The 23,620-nt window shown below is 62.9% G+C and overlaps 1 protein-coding gene across 11 annotated transcripts in view; it reads left to right on the forward strand.

Annotated features, from left to right (window-relative positions):
* LOC117643284 (ETS-like protein pointed) overlaps positions 1-23,374 on the forward strand; it is a 103,167-nt gene extending 79,793 nt beyond the window's left edge. For all 11 annotated transcript variants that reach the window (XM_034382082.1, XM_034382085.1, XM_034382083.1 and 8 more), the window contains 7 exons: positions 986-1,186; positions 2,596-2,775; positions 19,508-19,621; positions 19,799-20,134; positions 21,469-21,846; positions 22,020-22,317; positions 22,423-23,374. In XM_034382082.1, the coding sequence (XP_034237973.1) occupies positions 986-1,186; positions 2,596-2,775; positions 19,508-19,621; positions 19,799-20,134; positions 21,469-21,846; positions 22,020-22,317; positions 22,423-22,486 (1,571 nt within the window). In that variant the 3' untranslated portion in view covers positions 22,487-23,374. The remainder of the gene's footprint in view (positions 1-985; positions 1,187-2,595; positions 2,776-19,507; positions 19,622-19,798; positions 20,135-21,468; positions 21,847-22,019; positions 22,318-22,422) is intronic.
* The last annotated feature ends 246 nt before the right edge of the window (positions 23,375-23,620 follow it).

A 23,620-nucleotide genomic window follows, 5' to 3' on the forward strand; every position in this document is an offset into this window, starting at 1 on the left:
GGCCAACGCCGCACTCCTCGGAGAGCCTCTCCAGTCCGCTGGCTCCGCCCCGCCCCGCCCCGCCCCGGCCATGTCGCTCTGTCTCTCTCGCGCCCCAGCGGAGGGCCGCGATGCAGCATGATTTATGTACTTGTCCTACTGTATTCAGGAGCGGGGCGTGGCGAAGAGCCATCGGCTTGGCTGTGGCGGCGCTGCGGTTCCCCCCCCCCCCCTCTCCTTCTCCTGTCCGCCGCGGACTGACAAGGGAAGGCACTCTTGGTGCTGACCGTGCTGACCATGGTTGACGTGATGTGCGTCTCGCACCGCCGCCCATGGAGTCCACACCGTCCACACGGCCGCGCCGAGGCGCACCTGTCGGCCGGTGTGTCCGTCTGTCGGTCCGTCTGTCTGTCCCGCTGGCATGACGCTGATTTACACGGTCGAATCCCCCCTGCGCAGCGCGCAGCGCGCACAGCCGTGAGCCGTGCGTCCCGGAGCACCAAGCGGACTCCGTTCGCTTCCATCAGTTGGCTTTCTGAACACTAATCCACCTTCGAGGGCAAAGTTTGCTGACCATGGTTCATTTTGAATACCACAGTGCAGTACGTTGGATTCACACCGATTATTTTGTCAATTCATACCAAATAGCAGTCTCGGCCAGCAGCGGTCACTCCCGGCGGGGTCCGCGGCCCCCAAGGCTCGGCATGGCGCGGCGTGGGCGAGTCGAACTTTGCGCCGCAGCCGTCGGTGCGCCCCGCGGCCCGCGCGTCGCCACAGGATACCGTTTATAGCTTTGACCGAGATGGCCGTGTTGTGTTTTCGCGCCAATCCGTCACACGCGGGGCGTGGCGGGGCGTGGCGGGGCTGGCCGCCTGCCGATGCGGAGTCACGCCCGCGAAGCGCCCCCCCCCCTGTCTTTCACCCACACGCACACACAAGCGACCTTTTCCTCTTTTCCCTGATAACGTCCCGAATTTTGACAAGTGCCTCCTGTGTTGTGTTGCAGACCCCCGCGAATGGTCCGAGAAGCATGTCAACTTCTGGCTGCGCTGGGCCATGAGCGAGTTCTCGCTGGAGGGCGTGACCCTGCAGCAGTTCCACATGAAGGGCCGCGACATCTGCCAAATGGGCAAGGAGTCCTTCCTGGCGCGCACGCCGCCCTTCGTCGGCGACATCCTGTGGGAGCACCTCGAGATCCTGCAGAAGGGTGAGTAGAGTACAGTGTGGTGGGGAATCCCCCGCAACGCCGCGCCGCGGTTCAGATACCAACTCGCGTGTTTTTGTTTATTTTTTCACGCGCCTCGCCGTGTTTTGGTTTTGCCCGCGCCGTTTCCAGGTCAGGTACGCGTTCGTCGTCTTCGACGGCGCCGCCCGCGCGTTTCGCGTGTCGCGAGGGGACCGGTTGCTTATCGCGGGACTCTGGGGACGCCCCTACACCGTACTCCGCGCGCTCCGGATCTAGGGCAACGCGTCAGCGGGGGCTCTGCTGAAGAGGTAGCTCCCAGTGGACTACGAAACGGCGACAGTTCGGCAGGACCGTTTCCGATGCGAGTTCGCCCGGCCTGTGGCGAACTGCGCAGTAGCGACAACCGCCGGCGTTGACTTCACTTTTCGTTGTTTTTTGTAGCCTTATATAATGTGCCTGAAGGACATTTTTTTTTTCTCGGCGAAACTCTGATAGGGAGCCTCTGGCTTGCGCGGCGCGGGCAAGGCCAGTGTGGCAGTGCTCCGCCACTGCTATAGTTAGGCTTGGCTTGGGTCGGCATCGCCTCGGGCATCGCGCAACGCCAACGCCGCGAACGCGGACCGCGTCTCCCTTCGCGCCTCAAGCCTTCGAGCCTCTAGCGACTTTCCAAGGGTCGGCCGCGGCTCGCTCGGCCCACCACACTGCCAACGGCATGAATATTGAACCCGAGCCGCTGAATATGGAGCAGTGGCCATTGGTGGGTCTTGCGGGGCAGCGGCGCGCCTCCCACGACACCGGCGACGGCAGGCTCGCGTCGCGCTGTCTCTCTCGCACCTTCGCGGGGCGCCCCACGAGTGCGAGGGAGACAGAGACCGTTCGGAATCCGCCTGCACCACGCACCATGACGCACCGAACGGGCCACTGCCTTGGCACCGGTGGAAAATTTGAAAAGGAAACTAAGACGACTGCCACAATGTTTGCGGGCTTGCCGACGGCCCGCTGAAACCGAAAGGACTCGGACTGCCGGCGGGGCGGGGCCGCGGGGGCCGCGGGGGCCGCATGGGGGCTCCGGGTCAACAAACGAGCCGTTTTCCCACGCCGGCCTGGCTGGAGGCCGCCGCTGGAGGCCGGCTGGAGGCTGGCTGGAGGATCCGGACGGCCCTTGACATTGCCCCGTCCAGGATCACGGCCTTCTCGTCCATTGTGGGCGCGTCATCGCCGTGCGAACGCAGCGAACGCAGCAACCGCGCCGCGCGCACCGGGCTAGTGACCCGGCCCGGCACCCGCCCGCCCCGCCAGGCCGGCAGGCACACTGTACTCGACCGGTTGCACCAATCCGTGACCCTCGCCGTTGACGGTTGTCTTTGTGTGTGTGCGTGCGTGTGTGAGTGTTTGTTTCTGGCAGGCGACTAATCAGAGTGTGCTTGCAGATGTGGAGCGGGAGCGCGCCTGCGGAGAGGTGGGCCCCGGCCTCATCGAGTCCGTCCCGGACTTGACCGATCTCCTGGCCGGGCACAACAACAACAACACCCCCGCGCCGTCCGTGGCCGGCAGCCACCCCGGCACCCCCGCGCCGCCCAGCGTGCCGCACAACCCCTACATGGCGGAGGGTAAGTCTCTTGTTTTTTTTTTGTGTTTTTTTTTGTTGAGGTCCAGAGTCATGTCCTCCTGGCCCACTGCGCCGCACTGCGCCGCGTGCACGGCGTTGGTCCGCTAGAGCGCGCCAGTGGCGCCTAATCGGCCATCGGGCTTCTCCTCGCTCTAGAACGCCTCGCGTTACGCCAGCGTTACGTGCGTCTTGCATGACGGCTGGCTGCCTGGCTGCCGCTGCGCTTGGCGCTTCAGGGAGCATCGCGGTGACGCAAGCCGCGCAAGCCCTGCCGTGGCCCCGTTCCACCATGGTTCCACCAGTGTACCACCCCCAGCCCAGCCGCCTTGCCAGCCGCCCAGCCTGGCTCGGCCCGGCTGCACACTGTTGGCCAGCCTATTCGCAGGAGGCAGACAGAGGCAGCACACTAAAAAGCCGCCGCGAGCTTGGAAGTTACGAGTCTCGAGTCGAGGTTTTCCAGTTTTTTTCCGAGTTGGGTGCGTCTGCGGTCCTGTCTAACGGGCGTCTCGTCCTGACGCGCTATAGGCGTCGTCCTCAGAGTCACTCTTGCCAATGCTCTGGAGCGCCACTTATTCTCATGATGAGTTCTGTGGACGCTCCCTCCGAGGAGAGACGAGACGACACCTTTCCAGGTGCAGTGAAGCTGTTTGCCTTGCCACTCCAACGGCGGCACGGTTGCCGTGGCACTACACTGCAGTGTAGTGTGCCACTGGGTCCTTCCGCGCTTCGCGCCTCTCGCAACTCCGCGGCGCCGCGTCGCGCACTGGATCCTAATGACAATGGCGGCACGGCGCGAGGCACGGCGCGAGGCACGGCGCGAGGCACGGCGCGAGGCACGGCGCGAGGCACGGCGCGAGGCACGGCGGCGCGGCCGCGGGGATCGCGTTTTCAGCGACGGTCTGGCGGGCCAGGCTGTCCCTGGCGCAACCAGCCAACCAGCCGGGGCCCCGAGCCACAGGCAGCAAAGGCAGCCACGGGCCGGACAGAGAGCGCGCGCATCTCTCGCGCGCCGCGGCCGGGCGGTGCATGGGGCCGGGCAGGGGATGCGGCGTGCGGGCCATCCGGGCCATCCGGGCCATCCGGGCCATCCGGGCCTTCCTCGCGGTTCCTGTATCGAGGTTGGCGACCGCGCGGCGCGCAGCGAGCACTACCGGGTTTGCCCGTCGAGCTCCGCGCCGCCCCCGCCGCCCCCTCGCCCGGAGCGGCACGACGACGGCGCTGCGGGCCGCGGCACTAGGGTAGTGGTGCCGGAAGAGCGTGGTGGCAGCGGTGCGTGGCGGGGCGGGGCGGGGCGGGGCGGGGCGGGGCGGGGCGGGGTGGGGTGGGGCGGGTGCGGGAAAGCGCGTGGCCCAGTCTGCCCGCTTGGCTTCTTATCATGTAACGCACCCCTGGCGGGGCCCTAGCGGGGCCCTGGCGGCCCCCTGCAGTGGTACAGCTCCCCACCTTCACTTTCTGCGTGCCCCTCCTTCCCCCTCCCCGCGCCCCTCTCGCGCCCCGCGGGGCCCTGGAGCACGCTATCGGCGCCGTGGCGGGGCGGGCGGCGGCGCGGTACACATGTCGGGATGCCCGCCGCGGCCAGGCAGGCCGCCACGCCGCCAATGTAGTGGTGAGTCTCGCGGCGGCTGGATCGCGCTGCTGCTCCGTCCCGCGCCGAAGATCCCCGCCGTCCGCGCAAGGCGCCACGCCCCCGCGAGTGCCTCGGCGCGTCCGCGAGTGCGCGAGTGCTACAGTGTGACAGTGCGCGCCGTGCCTGGCGACGAGTGCCGCGTGTGAGTGCCGTGTGGGCCATGGCTGCCGGTGGCGGAGGCTGACCACCGCCCCGCCGTTCGTCGCCGTGCCTCGTACTGGACGTCGTCGCCGCCGCGCCCCCCGGTGGCGCCCGTTCGTCGCGGCCCCTGGACCCCGCGCCGCCAGCGCCGCCAGCCCAAATGTTCGTCGCCGTGGCGCAAATGGAGCAGATGGCCATGCTGTGGCGAGGTAAACGAGTCGCGTGTCCCAGATCGCACATCGCATCGGCGTCGGTCCATGTCCATGACGTCCGCGGCGCGTCCGCGGCGTCCAGGACAGCATGTTCCGCGAACAGCGCGCCGACACGCCGCCTGTCGGGCAGGCAGCCCTGAGTGCTGCCCCGCCGAGGGACTGCCCCACGCGAAGGAGTAGTGGAGGTGGTTCGCACCTCCTGGGCCTTTCCGGTGCAAGTTCGCTACCGCTTTCTTTAACAAAATCTTGGACCAACATGGAAAACGGATTCATCGACTCGCTGAACCTCTCGGTGGCGGTGGTGGTGAAAGGCATCGCGCTGTACTGCTGCGGTTAGTCGGGCCGTCCTCCGCCCGGGGTGGCTGGCGCCCCTCCCCGGGCTGTCTCTCTCTCTCACTCCCTGCGGGACGCCCCGCGAGTGCGAGAGAGACAGCGCGGCGAAAGCACTGTCCGGCCGCTGCCCATTGTGAGTCATTGTTACGGTCACGGCGTGCGCGCCGCCAGGCCGCCGGGCCGCCACCAACAACGCGCGATTAATAGCACCCTCTTTTGTCTCGTCCTGGCCAGTGGCTGCCGGTGGCGGGGCGGGCCTGCCGGCGCTTGGCACGCCCCAGCGCGCCCCGCCCCGCCCCGTGCGGCCGGGCCGATTGTTTGCGTTGGAGTGCGATAGATTTTGACGAGTGTCTAATGACGGGTTGGCCGCATCGCGCGGGAAAGCGAGCTCGCGGGGTTTGGGGGCCCGCCGTTGCTCCGTCTCTCTCGCTCTCGCGGGGCGTGCTCGCGTTCGGGAGGGGTGCGAGAGAGACGGAGGATCGAATCGCACTCGGCAGCACCGCCTTATCGCGAGGCCGCAGCTGCGGAGCCCTTTGCGGACAATGCGGCGTCTGTTCGGGAGCTGGTGCTCTGCTTCGTCACCGTCGCGTCGTGACGCGGGTGCTCGCGGGTGCCGTCCGTGCGCCTGTTAAGCCCCCCTCCCCCCAAGCAAGTGGTTGAGCAGCACGGCAGCACGTGTCCCGGGGATGGCGCGCCTCCACACGTGTGTCGCCCCTTGGTCGCCCCTTCCCCCGCGCGCACGGCTCGCATGGCGACGGTGCACTGCGTCGCTGCGCCGAGGCGGAGGGCTGTCGCGTCGCCGTCGTGGAGGCCGTCGAGGCCCCGAAGCAGCAGCAGCACGTCGCCTTTGTGGTGGCCTGGCGGCCTGACGTCTTCTTGGAGGAGGCCGGGCCGGATGTCGTGGCGGGCGCGGTGCGCGTCGCTCCGGGCCAGCAGCCGTTTTCGTCGCTCTGTCTCTCCCGCACCTATACGGGACGCCCCATGAGTGCGAGAGAGACAGAGCGACCACTGTGGCAAAAAGCTGCGGAAAATTCTGTAAACAGCTTGTGGTAATTCTCCGTAGGCCCCTTATCAATATTCTCCGTAGGCTCTTACAGTATTTTCTGTAGGACCGCACAGTATTCTCCGTAGGACCGCACAGTGATCTCCGTAGGACTATACAGTCTTCGAGGTCCTACGGAGAAGACTGTGCGGATTTACAGAAAATACTGTGCGGCCCTACGGAGAATACTGTAAGAGCCTACGGAGAATATTGATAAGAGGGCTACGGAGAATCCTGGCAAAAAAATTAACAGGATTTTCCGTACCTTTTTGCCACAGTGACGACTATCGGAATCGCTCTGCTGCTGCAGCCTCGTCCTCACCGGTGGGCAAGCGTGGATTTTGTTTTACATCTGCGTTGTTGGTTGTCTTGTACTCGCCCCGAGACGTCACCCTGGAATTTTGACAAATGTTCCTCTGCGAGCGGGGACCCTGAAAGACAGATGGACGGGTGAGGGGCTGCGTTCGTAATCTGCGACAGGCCGCGTTTTCGCGCAGTTGCTGTGTTGCAAGTTGTCTGTCCGGCTAAAAAGATTTCTTCTTCTTTTCTTTTTTAGTAGTTGTTTTTCCTCCTATTCTATCGGTGCGGCGGTGATTGTTTTGCCGGGCACGCCGCGGGCGCGCGGCCCGGCCGGCGTGCGTCCACTGAGTCGTTGCGATGTGTGAACACGTGGGCGGATGTGGGGCAAGGTGCGTGAGGGGCGGGGCAGGGGAAGGGGGAGGGGGAGGGGGTGTAAGTAGAGTAGCGCTGTAGCGCGGCCACTCGACCTGCAGGCATGCCTATTGGGCCGGGTCGTCGTCTCAAACAGAACAGGGGTGAGTCTGCATCAACTCCCGACCGCCTTTTTTTTTTTTTTTTTTTTTTTTTGCACCAGGAGTAGGGGCGTGCCAGCCACGCCCGCCGAGGAGTCCGCGTATCGCAGATGAGGACGCTGAGTCCAATGAATGACAAATGGATGCCGGGGGGCATGATGGAAGCATGCCGAAACGGATGCATGAATTTGAAGAAATGAATGAATGAATGAATGAATGAATGAATGAATGAATGAATGAATGAATGAATGAATGAATGAATGAATGAATGAATGACTTGCGTAAGTGACGAATGAACGAATTATTGAATGGAACGTATGAGAATCAGGATCTTCCTTGTATGACGTAATGCGGGTCGAGATCGTCAAACCGAATTCTCGGAGTGAATTAGTGAATGAACGGCGGCCGACTGTAGACTGGAGTGCGTGCGTGTCGGGGCGATCATTGTCCGCGCCGCGTAATCCCTTCGGTATGCCGTCCTTTCAGTGTGGGGCCTACCGGGCCAAGGCAGGGAAGGGTTGAAGGGCCGGTAGGGTTTGCCACTCGTTGCGCTGGCATGTCGTGGCTCTGCCGTGGCATGCGGCCGCTCAGGTGCGTCATCCCATCCTGCCCCTCTCGGGGTCCTTGAAGGCGTTTGCGTTGCGGTGAGTGGGGTGAGTGGGGGTTGGCTGGCTCGTCTCGACAGGGAGGCTCTTCTCCTTGACGAGTCCTTGAGTCCTTGGGGCTGACGCTGGCTGACGCTGGCTGACGCTGGCTGACGCTGGCTGACGCGACGCTGCCGCTCGGCGTGTGCCCCCGGGGCGGCCGTGCAGTCCCACTCTCTGTCGCTGTCGCTCTCGTGGGGCAGCCCGCCGGTGTGCGGGAGGGACAGCGACGAAGCGATTCAGCGCGTTGTTCATTACTGGCAGCCCCGCGCTGCCTGTTGCCGTCGCCCCCGGAGGGCTCATCGGCCCAATTAAAGCGCCACCCCTTGGACCGCGCTGCCCCGGCCCTGCGCCCTGCGCCCTCGGCAAACATCTCGGCGCGGCCTCAAAGGGACCGCAATCTTCTGAGCTGTTTGCAGTGCAGTTTGCGTCCCATTTTTTTTCTCCCCCCTTTTCGCGATAACTTGAAACGCGCTCCTTTTTTTTTATCACTTTGCTGCATTCATTTCGTTTTCTCGGGAAGGGGTGCGAGCGGCTCGCTTCTCGGCCTGGGTTATCGCGGGGCTGCCTGCAAGGCTGCCTGCAAGGCTGCCTGGCTTGGCCCTGGTCCTGGGGCGTATCAAAGGATTGGGGGACTTTCCTGTGCGCCCTTGCAGGACTGAGTTGCCGGGCCGCCACGGGTGCCACGCCGGGGCCGCGCGGTGGCCTTCTGTTGACTGAGTCCGAGAGTCGCTTTCGTCGCTGTCTCTCTCGCACCTACACGGCACGCCCCACGAGTGCGAGAGAGACAGAGTGACTCCCGGAATCACCCTGCTGGCGGCGATTCACGTGGTGCACCTGACCGCGCACGTAACCTTATTCTCGGAGCTCGCGAGACGAGTGGGACAAGTGGGTGATACTGGGATTCGCGGAAGTCCTCGAAAGCTGCCGCGATAGTCCTCGAGAGCGGTCGCGGTGCGCCGCGGCGCTGACGCCCCGGCCGCTGAGATGACGCCCTCGACGTGGAGGTGACGCCCTCGACGGCGAACATGACGCCCTCGACGGCGGAGTGACGTCGCCTCGCCACCGCGGCCGCGCGCCGCGCCGTCCGCGCCACTCGAGGCTGCTTTCGCTATCTGTCGGTGCGGTGCGCGCGGCCCGAAACTGGACCGATTTAGTGCGATTGGCGATTACGTGGCTTTATCTGCACCGGACGGCCAAGTAGCGCGCGCCGCGCCGTGTAAACGACTGTTGTTTGTGTGCCGTGCCGGCCGTGCCCTCTCCTCATCCGGCCGGCCGGCCTTTGCTGCTTTCGGCCTTTCGGCTCCGAGGACGTCAACGCCCTCTGGCACTACAACAATCTGCCGCCTCTTGATAGAGCCCGCCCGCGCACGTGCACGCCGTGCAGGCCGTGCAGGCCGTGCCGGCAGGCCCGCTCACCTGCGCGCCGGGGACGGCGGGCACCACGACATTCTCGTCAAGGGCCCGTGTACCTAACCAGCACTGCATCCCCGCGCCGTGTCTGTCTGTGTGTGTGTGTGTGTGTGTGTGTGTGTGTGTGTGTGTGAGCGAGACGGGAGACGTGTTCCGCACCGGAAGCCCTCACAAAGACGCCCCGACCCGACCCGCCCGCCCAGCGCAGCAGCGCAGCCCACTGGCGACCAACCAACCCCCCGCGCCCGGCCCGCGCCGATGTTCGTCTGGATCCTCGCCCTTGTCGTCGAGAAGGTCGCGGAGGGCGTGCTGGCCGTGCCGGCCGCGCCGGCGGTGCGCGATGTGCAGTAGAAGCCTCGCGGCATTATGTTGTCTTCCGGTGCGGCTGTGGAGCGAGAGGGAGGGGGAGGCGGCCGCTTCATCCCCCCACCCCTCCGACAACACCCTCGAGTGACAACAACATCCGGTCCCCGCCCCGCAGCACCGCAGCGTCCTCCAATCGAACGCCCGAGCGGCCCGTCTAATCTGAATACTAGTTTCCACTGGTTTTGATTGGGAGTCTGAGTACTAGTTTCCACCGGTTTTGATTGGGATGCGCACACACATCGCCTGGCGGCAATCTCTGGACTCGTTGAAACAGCTCGGACCACAAAAAATAGGAACAGGACCGCCTGCTTTTTTGGGGGTGCAAAATTATTGATCACTGATTACTGCGGGTCGCAGAGCTAGCTCTACTCGTACCTGCGTCCTGTGTCCGTCCGTCGGTCTGTCCGTCTGTCTTTATCTAGCCCAGGAAGGCCCCCCCGGGCCGCTTCCGGCCTGGGCGACGCGTGCGCTGCTCGATCGCTGATCGAGTTGCACGGGCAGGGCGGGGCGGGGCGGGGCGGGGCGGGGTTCACAAATAAAGGAGAAAGCTTCGGTATCGGCCGGGGCAGGCCGGGGCAGGCCTAGGCGGCCCGCGCCAAGCCCATTCAATGTTAAACGCCGCCGTGTCACTCGTTGCCGTCCTGGCGGTCCGTGACGGTATCGCCAGGACTGCCTGGGGCCTAGCGGCGTAGCGGCGTAGCCTGCAGGCTCATTGCGGACAGCGAGCTTTGCGTCTCTCTCGCACTCACAAGGACCGCCGCAGGGGTGCGAGAGAGACAGAGGGACGAAAGCGCTGTTCGGGGCCCCGGCCAGGGGCGGCGCTAAGACCGACCCATGGAGCCTACCTGCGAGCTTGTTACGCGCAGGGAAGCAGATCGCGCGATTGCCAGTTCGAATCGATGCCAGGAGGACGTGCGTACGATCGCGTACCTTTATCTTTTTTGGTGTTTGTGCTACTCTGTGCTTGTTCTAGTCATCGTTTGTTTGTCGTCGTTTTGAACGAGAGTGACTCAGCGTCCACTTGACTTCGCTAAATTTGGAATGGAGCCCTCGGCGGCTTACGGCAGCCTGGCGCGGGGCCGCGGCCGTGACGTCCGCGACGTCGTCTCGAGGACCTCGATCACCGAGGACGTCACCGATGATAAGCACTCGGCCGAATTGGGCAGAGCCCCTTTGGTCCTGCGGCTCTACGGCAGTGGCTTTGCCTTTCGCACCTTATCATTCCGCGCAGGCCGCGCAGTCCGCGCAACAGGCGCGGTGGGGGCGGAGGAGGGGCGGGGAGGCCCTGGGCGTGGTGCCGCCGTGCCGCGCGGCCGCGTGGAGGGGGGTCTTCGCCAGGTCGCCGCTGGAGTGGCTGGCCGCGGAGCGAGGCGGAGCGGTGGGGGTTGTCGGGCCGCCCAGCGCAGGGCAGGGCTCCGCGGGGCGGGCGCGGCGGCGCGGCGGCGGCACGCTAGTCGCTGCCAGGACCCCACGGCGAAAGCAGCGCCAGCAGCGTCTGACGGCCTCCTCGGCGTCGCCCAGCGTCGCTCCCTCCCCGTGCCGTCGTCCAGGCCGTGGCGCCGCCGCCAGTGTCTGTGTGCGCGTGTGTCTGTGTCAGTGCCCCGCCTGGATAACGACGACGACAGTGTGTTGGTGTGTGTGTGTCTTGGCCGCTGAGGCCGTGCAGGCCGTTCAGGCTGTCGGTGTCTGTGTGCGACCCTCTAAGGACAGCCATGGTGCTGCAGGAGTTGGATGTGATCCCGTCGGCCCACGAAGCCTTCTACGGCGACTGCCCGGCGCCGCTGTACTCGACAGACGCCACCACGTCGCTCCCAGGTAAAGGGCCCAGTGCGTGTGCTAGCAAAGCTTTGCAAGTAGGGATATGGCTCGCTGGGTTGTTTCGTAACGCGCCTCGCGAAGCCTCCGGCGGGGCCTTGGGCCGGGCTGCTGCCTTGGGCTCGGGACGGACCGTTGAACAAGCCCGGCCCAAAAGTGAATGTGTTACGTGCTAGGCGTGCTGGCGTTACGCGCAGCCTTGACGGGCTGGTGAGCACGCGGCCTGCTGGCCGCCCTGCCCGCCTGCCCGCCTCGAGCCCCCCCAGCCAGCCAAGCGGCACGGACGGCCAGGCCAGGTAGAGGCTCGGGGATGAGCACGGCGGTCGCCCTGGCTCCGCCCCGCGGTGCTCGTCTCGGGGTCACTGCGCAGAAAGAACGGCCTCGAAGGGCATCTCACAGTGGGCCAGAAGACCGGCGGAGGCGGCCAAAACTCTGGACGCGTTTTCAGCTCCAGAGTCGCGAAGTGAGACTCGAACCAAACGTGTGACCCCATCAATGGATTGCTCTCCGAACGAGGAATCCATTAGTGGGGTCACACGTTCGGTTCGAGTCCTATTTAGCGACTCTGGAGCTCAAAACGCTTCAAGAGTTTTGGCCACCTCCGCCGGTCTTCTGGCCCACTGTGCATCTCTAGCCTCTCCTAGACGGCAGCGTGGCTCGCCACCCCGCGGGCCTCTCGCGAGGACGTCGCGGACCTTGCCGTGGCCTCAGGTGTGCTCCAGCCCAGCGCTCCAGCTGTGCGGCGCCGCGTTTGAATGGCCTGGCCCCAGTGTGTGCCCACTTTATTTTTTTTGCGTCACAGCTGTCATGCCGTGCGCCCCCCGGCCGCCGCACGCCGTCCCACATCAGGTGGACCGAGGCGTGGCGTGGCGTGCCGCGTCGGCACATGCTCGCAACATTCCCCAGATGTCTCGCAAAGTAAACTCTGCACCCAGGAGCACCATTAATAACCGGGGCATGTGTCCATCTCGCACCGAGGCGGCGGGCTGGCGGCCCTAGCCGAGCCGTGTCGAGCCGCGCTCAACCAGCCCGCGTACGCAACGCAGCCAACGCAGGGGGGCCCAGACGGGGTAGAGATCCCCCCCACCCCGGCTCCCCGTCGGCTGGCCCAGGGCTGGCCCTACACCGGATGTAGTGTCTTGAGTTTCCTCACCTCCCCCGAATCGCACCCCACTCCAGCAGCGCCCCGCCCCCGCCCGTGCCCCCGGTCTTTTATTTTGTTTATTTTTTTTTCCTAACGGTGCGATGCGCAGTGTTGTTGCCGTTTTTTTCCCCTTCTGCCGTTGCCTTTTTTTGCACTTTCCGCTCAGTTTGAATCGCCGCACCTCATTTGGCGGCGCGCAGCGCGCGGTGTTTGCCGCTTTTTGCGTTTTTCGACTCGACACCTGCGGCTTCGGACGCGCCCAGGTGTACCGCGGCATGACTTTCGTCTTTCGACATTTCTTTTCCACAAAAATGATTATTAGTTCGGACTCCCCCACTCAACCCCCAAAAAAAAGTGTCACTCTTCACCAGCTCGTAGTGCCCGATCCCTCATAGTCACTCCACTCTTGCGTGGCCTCGATTTTCTGGGTGACAATTTGAATTTGGGCGCGTTTTCGGGCGCCGCGTGCGATCGGCAGTGCGCCACCCGTCGGCACCCGCCGCTCTATTCCCTATTCCAGGTTACGGTCCCCGACTCCGAGTCCCCGGCGCGGCTCGGCTCGGCTCCGGGCGAACGGCCCCGCTTCCGGTGCGCCCCCCCGGAGCCCGGGCGGGGCGGGGCGGGGCGGGGCGGGGCGGGGCCTTCAATCACCGCGCCCGGGCCCAAAAAGCGGACTGCTGCGCGGGGAACGGGAAAGAGAGGGGGGAGCGAAAAAAAATAAAATAAAAAGAGAGTGTGATGGACTCCATAGGGTTCAACGCGGCATATTCATTTTGATTTTGTGATTGGATGGCCGGAAGCGGGGAAAAGAGAGGGGGGGGGGAGACCGCAGCACGCAGCAGCACCCACGCCCACTCACACCTCCGAGTCCGGCGAAGACACACGCGCAATGCGGCAACGTAACGTGTCTCTGCGGTGGGCCGCACGGCCGCACCTCCGCGGCTCGGTGCACCGCCCTGGCGCCAATTTCGGTTCGGGCCCTGCGGTGGCCCTGCGGTGGCCCTGCGGTGCCCTGGGCCTCGGCGTCCTGCCGGCCGGCGGAAATGGACACCACCGATCACCCGGCCGGCCGAAGCCAGCCGAAGGCAAGCCAGGCCGGGCCTGTTGCGCGGCCGCGGGGCGGGTCACCGAACTGTGGGTGGCTGTTCGCCGCTCGCCGCGCGGGCAGAACGCCGGCCGAGGACGCCGTGCGGGTAGGCAACCCGAACGCAGCCGTGCGCCGCGGAGCCCAGCGGCTGCCTGCCGCGCAGGCGCCCGGCTGGCGTGACACGCTGCCTGGCTGGCTGCCTGCCGGTGGAACACGGGCGCGAACATGACGGGCCGCGTTGCTGATGATGGGGCTCCGACTTGTCCGAGTCGACATCGCAGTGCGACAGCCACTCGTGTTGCTCAATGGACTCGCAGACTAATTCGTTCGGTGCCGCCAAGGCGGCTGGGTCGTTGAAAGTGAACGTTGTCAGGATGCTGGCCGTCGGTGCGTTGGCGCGCTGCTCGGCCTCGCATCAGCTGGGCGACCGGGCCGTGCCATGTGGATGGGACAGGTGCCCTGCCCCGGCGGGTCCTCTTGACGGCGCCCTCTGTCAGCCTGGCTGGAGTGGCCGGGCCTGGCCGGCACGCGCACGCGCCAACCGTCTCGGAGGCACTCGGAGGGACGTGTTGTGGAGAGAACAGGTGGTCCGTGCCCGCCCCGCCGCCCGCCCCGCCCCGCCCCGCCTGCTACCCGTTCCGATACACAGCGAGCTTGTACGGCAGGCACCTGCCACCCAGACGGCCGACACACTGGCAGTGTGCGCTCTGCTAACGGTCGCCTTGGCGATGCCTTGGCGATGCCCCCTCCATCTCTCTGTCTCTCTCGTCGCATCCACGATGGCCAAGGACAGTCTCGCACTGCGCTGCGAGATCGGGCTCCGAGATAGGTCGCTTTGGATGGGGCGTGTGTGGTTTCCGACGGATTCGCCGCGTTTCGTGCCCTCGCGCTGCATAGAGCCGCCTGAACGCCCGCACGACGGCCTGCTTGGAGGCGCGGGGGATCGGGGCGCGTTGCCCCGGGACTCCTGGACTCCCGGACTGGCGCGGCGGGCGGAGCGGAACAGGAACAGGTGCCGCTGTCCGGCACGGCGGCACACCGACCCCGAGCAAGAGGTATCTCTGTCCCTCTCGCACTCATCAGGCGTCCCGCTTGTGTGCGAGAGAGAGAGAGAGAGAGAGAGAGAGAGAGAGAGAGAGAGAGAGAGAGAGAGAGAGAGAGAGAGAGAGAGAGAGAGAGACCGACGAGGCATCCCGCTCGGAAGCAGCCGCGCCGCGCGTTTCCACATCGGCTGTATGGGGCCGAGAAATTAGTTGAAAGTGATGGGCGGGACCGAAAAGGGGGGGGGGTGCGGCAGGAGGGCTAAACGGGGCTCCCCGAGGTGAACCGAGCGACCGCGCTGCCTTTGGTGGCGGCGTGGCGGCCAAGGCGCGTGCCAGGAGGACGGCAGCCTCAAAGCCACCGAGCCACCAGCCGGCAGTTGTGGGTTCTGCAGAGCGTTGCAGGGCCTCCACTGCCCGCACTCCGCACGGCACCGCCAGACGAACGGAACGGTCGCGGACACCAGGGTGGAGGCACGGCGAGGCGCAGAGGGTTTTTTTGTGCTTTTCTCTACCTCGTTTCTTTGCCTGGACCCTGGACCGCGCGGCCCGCAACGCCCTCTTCACCTCGGCCCTGGGCATGAGAGGTCGCTAATGGGATTGTAGTTGGTGTGGTAGTCCTCTCGTGCTGCCTAGCCACGGCACGGCCACGGCGTCGCGCGTCAAGCGGCATGATACTCGCTTCTTTTTAAGTGGGCTGTGGCCTGCGTCGTGCTGCTGCATTGCCTTTACTAACCGAGTACTTGACGGCCGAGTGCCTGCGTCCCGCGGGGTCCGCGAATAGATGCAGCCCGCGCGTCATCCGCCATCGGCAGGCAGTCATGGCCCGCGAGCGCGCGAGCAGTGCCAGGCTGCGCGAGGACGCCTAATCCGCTCCTCTCCCTCCACTGCCAAGATAAGGCCCAATGCTCCGTCTCTCTCGCGCTCTTGGGGCGTGCCGTATGGATGCGAGAGAGAGAGAGAACAGAGCGATGACGAGGGCACTGTTCGGAATGAGGCTGCAGGCGGCTCGCGGCCCAGGACGCCGTCGAGAGGGTCGTGCCTGTCGACGCCGCCCCCGCACCCGACGGAGGAAGCGCACGTAGTGGGCGATGGAAGTGTTTTACGGGCCGTAACCCGGTGGCGGTGGCGGTGGCGCGGTGGCGCCCCCAGCTTCCTGCCGGGGTTGTCGACGGCGAGGGCAGCGCCTCCACTGTGGGAGGTCGCACGAGTGGCACGTCGTCGCACGCCGCGCCCACACATCGGGGGACAGTGCGTCGCGCGGCTCCACTGTAGGCCTCAAGAGTTCGGCGCGGTCACTGCCTGCGTCAGGTGCGAGGCGGCGAGGCGACGCGCTGCAGCACCTGCTGTCCCCCAGCGCGCGGCGCGCCAGGGACGGGGACGGGGTGGTGCTGCTCGTGGCTGTGGGCAAGCCGTGGGTTCGAACCTCGCCACCCGAGGGGCTCCATGTTTTTTGTTTGCTTCATTTTTCCATCCCGCGTCGGCGAAAGGCGCCGGCGCGGCCTAGCGGGCCGCGGAGCCGCGGACCTCGAAACGCGAAATTAAAATTAACCCGCAGAGTAATGAGGGCCCAGCCCGCTTTGGGCCTCTGGGCCGCGTTGACCTCTGCGCTCTAGGACTCCGGCACCGCCGGCAACGGGGTCTAAGCGTCCACATCCGCTCGGCCGCGTGGCGCTACACGCCGCGCTACAGGCACGAAACGACTAGGCGGCAAAGAAGCGCGTGGTCCGCCCCGTCCCGTCCTCGCGACCCGCGAGAGGCTGGGCGAGAGCGGGACGGTCGTGCCGTGGTGCCGTGACCCGCCAACCGGCCGGCGGACGTGGACCGGACCGGACCGGACCGTTCCCTGGACGTGGACGTGCAGAGCAGGCCGCAGCCGCCGCAGCGCAGAGCCCAGCAGTGCACCGCGGGGCGTGGGGCGGCGGGGCGGTGGCGCGGGGCGGGGCCTCGGGCTGGGCGGCCCCCGATTGGTCGAGCGCTCGGCCAACAGCGCCCCTCCCCGTGAGGCCGAGGCGGTCGAGGCCCCGGTGGGGGCCTTGTCGTACAGCCAGCGGGGTCCCCGCCTCCGCCGGTATCGCACCGACCGGCCGCCCCGCCCTGCCCCGCCACGCGGACTACTCGCTGCCTTTTTCGCGCGGTCGCCGATTTTCCTTTCTTCTCCTTTTTTCGTCGTGACGAAAAGCTTGGCTATGACTGAGAGAAACGGTCGCGGCTCCGCCTTGGCCGCCGCACTCCGACGTGCCTGACGAGCACGCCGGGGTTATTTGGAGTCCACGCCGACCACCTGGCACGCCTTTGGGCACGCCGCGCCCCGCGCCTCGCCTCGCCTCACCGCCACGGAGTCTGCCAGAAGGCTGCCGCGCCGCGCCGCGCCAAAGGCAGTGACAGCCCGGCCGCCTTTTTAGCAGGACCCAGTCAGGGGAATAGAAAGCTGCAGCTCGCACGCTCCCGTGTGGAACGAAAGTCTGTAAAGTTGTCGTAGTTTTGTCGTGATTCTCACGATGAATTAACATCAAATATACTTCGTAACTACGACGAAATAACGTCAAACTGAGCGTCAAACGCGTTTGGCGTTAAACAGCAGGTAAATTTGAAGTTTTTTTGTCGTTAAAGTGGTCCGTTTTACGTCAAAAAAACTTCAAAATGACGGTGGTCCATGGAGCAGCGAGCCAAAACAGAAGCCTACTCGCCGAGTATCGAACCGAGACCCTAGCCCACCAACGCGTTGGGGGATAAGTGTCGGAGTTCGAAGCCGCTCGGCCAAAGCGACTTGTGGCGGTCGGAGTGCATCGACGCGAACTGCTTCGCCTCGCGCTTCCCGCTCTCGCATTTTGTCGCAGCAACTTAGAGCACTTGATCTAAGTAACGCTACCTGGTTCCTGGTTTTCCAAGGAACTCCCTGGAAATCCCTTTACCATACGTTTCATGGGGAACCAGGAACCGTTTTTACCGTGCTGGAATGTGTTATGTAACACCAGCTGATTCAAACCCCAAGTAGCGTTACTTAGATCAAGTGCTCTAAGTTGCTGCGACAAAATGCGAGAGCGGGAAGCGCGAGGCGAAGCAGTTCGCGTCGATGCACTCCGACCGCCACAAGTCGCTTTGGCCGAGCGGCTTCGAACTCCGACACTTGTCCTCCAACGCGTTGGTGGGCTAGGGTCTCGGTTCGATACTCGGTGAGTAGGCTTCTGTTTTGGCTCGCTGCTCCATGGACCACCGTCATTTTGAAGTTTTTTTGACGTAAAACGGACCACTTTAACGACAAAAAAACTTCAAATTTACCTGCTGTTTAACGCCAAACGCGTTTGACGCTCAGTTTGACGTTATTTCGTCGTAGTTACGAAGTGTATTTGATGTTAATTCATCGTGAGAATCACGACAAAACTACGACAACTTTACAGACTTTCGTTCCACACGGGCTGTCTGCCCCAGGCTTGCTGGAGGCCGCGTCGCAGTGCCGCAGTGCCGCGGTGCGACAGCCTGTTTTACTTTTTATGGTTTTTTTTTTCTGGCTGTGGCTGCCCTGCGGGCTTTCCTGGGCTGGCCGGCTGACTGATGAGTGATTTCGTGCCCCCCCCCCCCTCCATGCTCGCGGTGGACAGCTTGATTCGCCCCGATTCCGTGAAGCGGCGTGGCCGGGCGATGCCTCGCTGTCGCACCGCGGAGTCACGCACTGTCACACTGCCTTTGGCTTGGCGTCGCCTGGCGTGCATTCCATAGCGCACGCAGCACGAAGCGCAGTCCGCCGTGACTTGAACCCAGCGCCGGATTGCACGCACGATGGTGGCCGCTCCATTTCGCGGTGGGCCCAAGGTATTTCGCCTCCAATTTTGCAGTTTTGGGGTGGCCGAGGTGACTGCCCCGAACCACGAGCTGGAAGCACCGTGCCGTGCCGGTCGTTGGCTGGCCCATCAGGCAGCGAGGAGGGTTAGGGCTCTATGGCCGGCCGGGCCATCATGCCAGCCAATGGGCTGTGAAGGACCGAAGGGAAGGGCCGAGGGCGCCGAGGGCCCGTGCAGCATCTTCCTTTCTTTTCTTCCTCTCTTTGTGATCGCGTGCCGCGCCGCCCCGCCCCGCCGCCATCGACACCGTCTTGGTCTCGGAGGCGATCGCTTCCTGCCGACGGCATGCCACCCCGGCCTGAGCCGAGGCCTGAGCCGCCGCGGCCCCCATTCCGAACGCTGTCGCTGTCTCTCTCGCACTCGTGGGCCGGGCCGGTCCGTACCTGTGCGAGCGACGGAGACGGGGCGCTTGAGGCGCCGGCGCCGCCGGCTGTGCCGTCGCAACCAGGAACGCCTGGCGCTTCTGCAGTCCCGCAGCACAGGGCCGCAGCACAGGGCCGCGCGGCGGGACTGCCTACCCGCACGCCGTAAGGCGCCATGGCCATGCCGCCTGGAGGGCAGGCCGACCCGCCGCACAGCCGTGCGTTACGGGACAGAGACAGAGTTCTCGCTTTTGGTTGGCTGCTGGCCGTGCTGGCGTGCCTCCATTGGTTGGCTGGTGCCGAGTCGTGTCGAATTTTATTGAAAGTTGGCCGTCGCGCCCCGCCGCGCCGCGGCCACAAAAAGAGGCGGCAGTCGCGGTGCTCCGCGCCCCGCCCCGCCCCGCCCCGCGTGCTCGGTGGGCTGAGACGCGGCGTCGCGGAGGCTAGGCGCAGCGCGCAGCGAGGCGCCGGGAGGGGCGGCGGCTAGGCGTCGCGCGGTGGCGGGGCGTCGCGAGGCGTCGCGGGGCGTCGCGGCCAGGCGCCTCAGTGCTGGAGCAGGGGGCTGCGCGGGCGGATGTCGAGGCCCCCCTGGGCGATCTTGTCGTGCATGTGCACGCGCGTGTGTGACACCTGTGTGACGGAGGCCGCCGCATGCACCTTGCCGTCGGCCCGGCCGCACCCCGATGGTGGTCGTCGTGGGGGCCCTCGCCCAAGGGCCAAGCCGGCGGCCACCCCGACGGCAGAATGTACTGCGCCCCCACCCCGCGGCTGTGCAGTAAGGGCGATTCGGGCAGTGTGTGTGCGTGTGTGGCTGTGTTGGCGAAGCCTGACCCCGGCTGTTTGTGTTTTTCAGGTGGTTACGGGCACATGCGCAGCCCCGACTGCAGGGATGAAGCCACCCCGCCGCCCAGCAGTCACTCGTTCCTCCACCTTAGGAATACCGCCATGTACCCCGTCAAGACGGAAGGTGAGTCAACCGGTGCTCTTTCGTTTTGTTTATTTCGTCTATGTGGCCACGGCCTCGCTGGACCCAAGTCTTGCACTGCAGAGTGGCCCTGTATTTTCTCGCTTTCTCGCTCCCTTCCGCGATTTTGCTTCCCGTTTACTGTGGGAGTCGGTTTGTGAACGGCGCGCTGTGTTGCAGGTTATGGCAGCCACCTCCCCGCGGACGGCGGCATGCAGCAGATGGGGCTGGGCGGCGGCGGGGCGGGGGAGACGACGGGCCCCGACGAAGGCCCCGTCAGCTACGTCGTGCCCCCTGCGCAGCCCCCGCAGTCCGCCTCCACCAACGCCCCCCAGAGCACGGGGACGGGCCCCACCCCGCAGCTACCCTACGAGCGGTCCGAGAGCGAGTTCCACTCGCTAGACGGCAGCCACCACCAGTCCGGCTACATGGACTCGAGTCCGGAACTGTACTCACACCAAAGCCTCCAGGACCAGAAGTACCACGTACAAAACTACCACAAGTCTTATCCCAGAGGTGAGTTCCACTTTCCGCGTGGTACACGCGGTGACACCCGGCGCACCTGGGGCACCTGCCCGACGGGGATTTCACAATCGCGGGGGAGGGGGGGGGGCGTTCCGAACGAGGAGGGGAAGCATTGCGACACTCGCGGCCCACGCCTTCCCTCCTGTCTTCCTGCACACACACACCAACACACTCGCAGTGGCCCTGAAAGACGCGGTAAATGCGGGGAACAGCGTGTACTGCACCTGTAGCTGTAATCGAGTGCGGCGAAACTGAGTGCTCTTGGGCTTGAAAGAAGGAGCGGGCTGGGGGTCGCGTTCGAACCTGAGGCAAGTTCGTGGGTGCGCGCGGCAAGTCGAGTCAGTCGAGGCGCGGCGGCACTCCCGGACGCAGCCCGGGTGATTGTTATGCGTGGCCAGGCAAGGCAGGCAAGCCAGGCAGACCGGGGTCCCTGGCTGGGCCGGGCTGGGCCGGGCTGGGCCGGGCTGGGCCAAGCAGGGCAGCGCAGTGGCACCCTCGTGGTTCCCACGTACGTCGCACGTCCAACACACGGGGATAAGAGCCCTCGTTGACCCCCCTCCCCCACCGCTCCCCCACCCACCGCACCCACCCGCCAACCGACGCGCACCTGACACCCGCGCGCGGCGGCGGCACGGCACGGCGCGGCACGGCGCGACCACCCGTTGATTTACCGGCAGCACGCAAGCCGAAGGCAAGTGTCCGCGGCCTAATACGTTTCCCACGATGGCCCGCATGGCCGCGCGGCCCGCCCGGCCCGCCCGGCCGGGCTCTGGCCCACCGCCCACCGCAGGGACGGCCGGGACCACGTGCAACCCATCAAGTCGCAAGCGGCCGCACAGAGTTGGGTACATTGTCACATGCTAGCAACGGCCACCAAATTTAAGCAGCGGCGTTCAATTGAAACGTGATCGATTTGCAGTGGTTCTCTGTCCCCATTCCCTCGCTCTGGTGAGGAACACTTTTGTTTCTTTCAGTGTCGCCTCTAACTAAGTACAACTGCAAAGCTTGACGCCCCGCGGAGGGGCAGAGGGGGACGAGGACGCCACTGCTTTCTCGGAAAGTAAGGAATTGACTGGTATGGGCTAAGGCTCCGCTAAGGCTGCGGGCGCGGGCAACCACCGGAAACACGAAACAGGGGGGATGCCCGGAATAAAATTATGCTAATGACTGGAATGGTTCGAATCTGGCAAGACCGAAAGCCGGAATGCGTTGACACGGTTGACACCGTCTTGCACGACTGCCGCTCGACGCAGCGCGGCCCATCGCTTCCAAGTTGTTGAACTTGTTGTTGTTGCCGAGGTTGACGTTGTTGTTGTTTGTTGCAGCGCGCTACCAGGACGGGTACGACTCGTACAGCTCCCACTACGACGCCTCGCCCTTCCAGACCGTGCCCAACGGCGTCGGGGGCGTAGGCGCCACCGGGACCGGGGCCTCCCCCGCCACGGGGACCGGCGCCGACCACTGGGGCAGCGCCGAGTCGGCCGCAGACCTGCACCCCGCGTTCCTGCACCACGGCCACCCCGGGCTGTCCGCCCTCCGGGACCCTCTGAGGGACACTCTGAGGGACCCGCTGAGGGACCCCCTCCGGGACTCGATGCGGGAGTCCATGCGGGACCCGTTCGGCATCGGCCCCGCGCAGGACATGAAGCCCATGCTGCAGTCGTCCATGCTGGCGGGCTACGGCGGCATCAACGAGAACCCAGGTGAGTCCAGCTCCAGGATCGCTCTTCGTTCATTCATTCATTTTTAAGAAAGGCTTACATAAATTACAAAACAAAAATGATTTTTTTTTTTTTAAGTGCCTGGAAAGGAGATGTTTCCCATTTAGATAAGTGTTGTAGAATCCAACTTGATGAGAATCGTCTTGGTGTTTCAGGAAGCGGACCGTGCTTCACGGGCTCCGGGCCGATCCAGCTCTGGCAGTTCCTTCTGGAGCTGCTCACGGACAAGTCCTGCCAGAGCTTCATCTCCTGGACTGGAGACGGATGGGAGTTCAAACTCACTGACCCCGACGAAGTGGCACGCCGCTGGGGCATTCGAAAGAACAAACCCAAAATGAACTATGAGAAGCTCAGCCGAGGACTGCGGTACTATTATGATAAAAATATTATTCATAAGACTTCTGGCAAGCGGTACGTGTACCGCTTTGTGTGCGATCTTCAAACGTTACTTGGGTAAGTCCATTTGTTAAACTATTTAGCTCTTTTGCAAAGTAACAAATAAAAATTGTTTTTATTTTTTCACCTTCACTAACCATAATGTGTCTTCTTTTGTTTCAGGTATTCTCCTGAGGAGCTTCATGCTATGGTTGATGTAAAGGCTGACAACAGAGATGATGATTAGTATTTTGTTGACTTTGCGTTAAAAAGACTTCACTCATCCAACATTGTGATTTTTTATTGATTCAGACTGCCAGCTTTCTAGCTGCTGGCGTATTTGTGGAAGTAATCCAGGCTTTTTTTAGAGGCTTGAATTGTTTCCCTGTCATTGTAATTATTACCTCCTATGGTCATTGTGCACACTTTAGTTGAATATTTTCACATCATGATTTTGTAATTATTTTTTTTTTATTATACTATGAAAGACAATGAGACTTGATATCTGTTATGGCAAATTGGTTGTTTAAATTCGTTGCTAGATGTCTGCTCTCTGCTGGCCTGAGCTAAATTAATTTTTTTAATGTATTTGGCTCATTCTCATTTTTGTGATCTTGAGAGCTTAAAAATTTCGGTTTACTATAGGACATTAAAGTGAACTTTATTTGTGATTGAGATTATTTCCTTTGTTTTGTCCTATTGCTCTCCAAGCTTAATATGTATGAGTGTTTGTATTATAGACACAATGTTGGCTGTAAGATGAAAAATTGGACTTGTTGGATCCTGTGTGTAAATGGTATGATAACTGTACTGTAGTGTTATGAAGTTTGTTTGTAACTTCAATAATCATTGTTACAATAATTGCAATACAGAGTATTATGTTTTGCTAATGTGTTTTAAAAGTACCAAACTCTTTTATAATAAAATATGAACATATTCTATATGTTATTAAAAAATAAAGAAAGTTTCTGTTGTATCATACTTCATACCTTCATCCACATTGTTTCTGTTACCATTTCTGTGCATCAAATACAAATCATTTTCGAAGTGATGTGAAACATTTCAAAGAAAATGTTTTTATCATAAATTATTTACGACATGTTACAATTATAAAATAAAGACAATTCTGACATAACTTGGACTACTACTAAATCCCTCCCTTCAAATTAATGCTCAAGAAGTGCATAGATAAGAATTCAATTCTCTATACCTTTTTTTTTAAGATTTGAAAAGCTGTAATGACACGATAAAGTATTAGACTACATCAGTCATCAAATATAATAGCTGAGTAGATTGATCCTTCCAGACACAGCCGTGCATGTGTTCTTGAAAGCAATTATTTTAAAGTAAGGGTAACAAGAGCACACAGCTGGCAAAATTG

Source organism: Thrips palmi, unplaced genomic scaffold (genome assembly GCF_012932325.1).
Source record: "Thrips palmi isolate BJ-2018 unplaced genomic scaffold, TpBJ-2018v1 HiC_scaffold_17, whole genome shotgun sequence".
Lineage (NCBI taxonomy): Eukaryota > Metazoa > Arthropoda > Insecta > Thysanoptera > Thripidae > Thrips > Thrips palmi.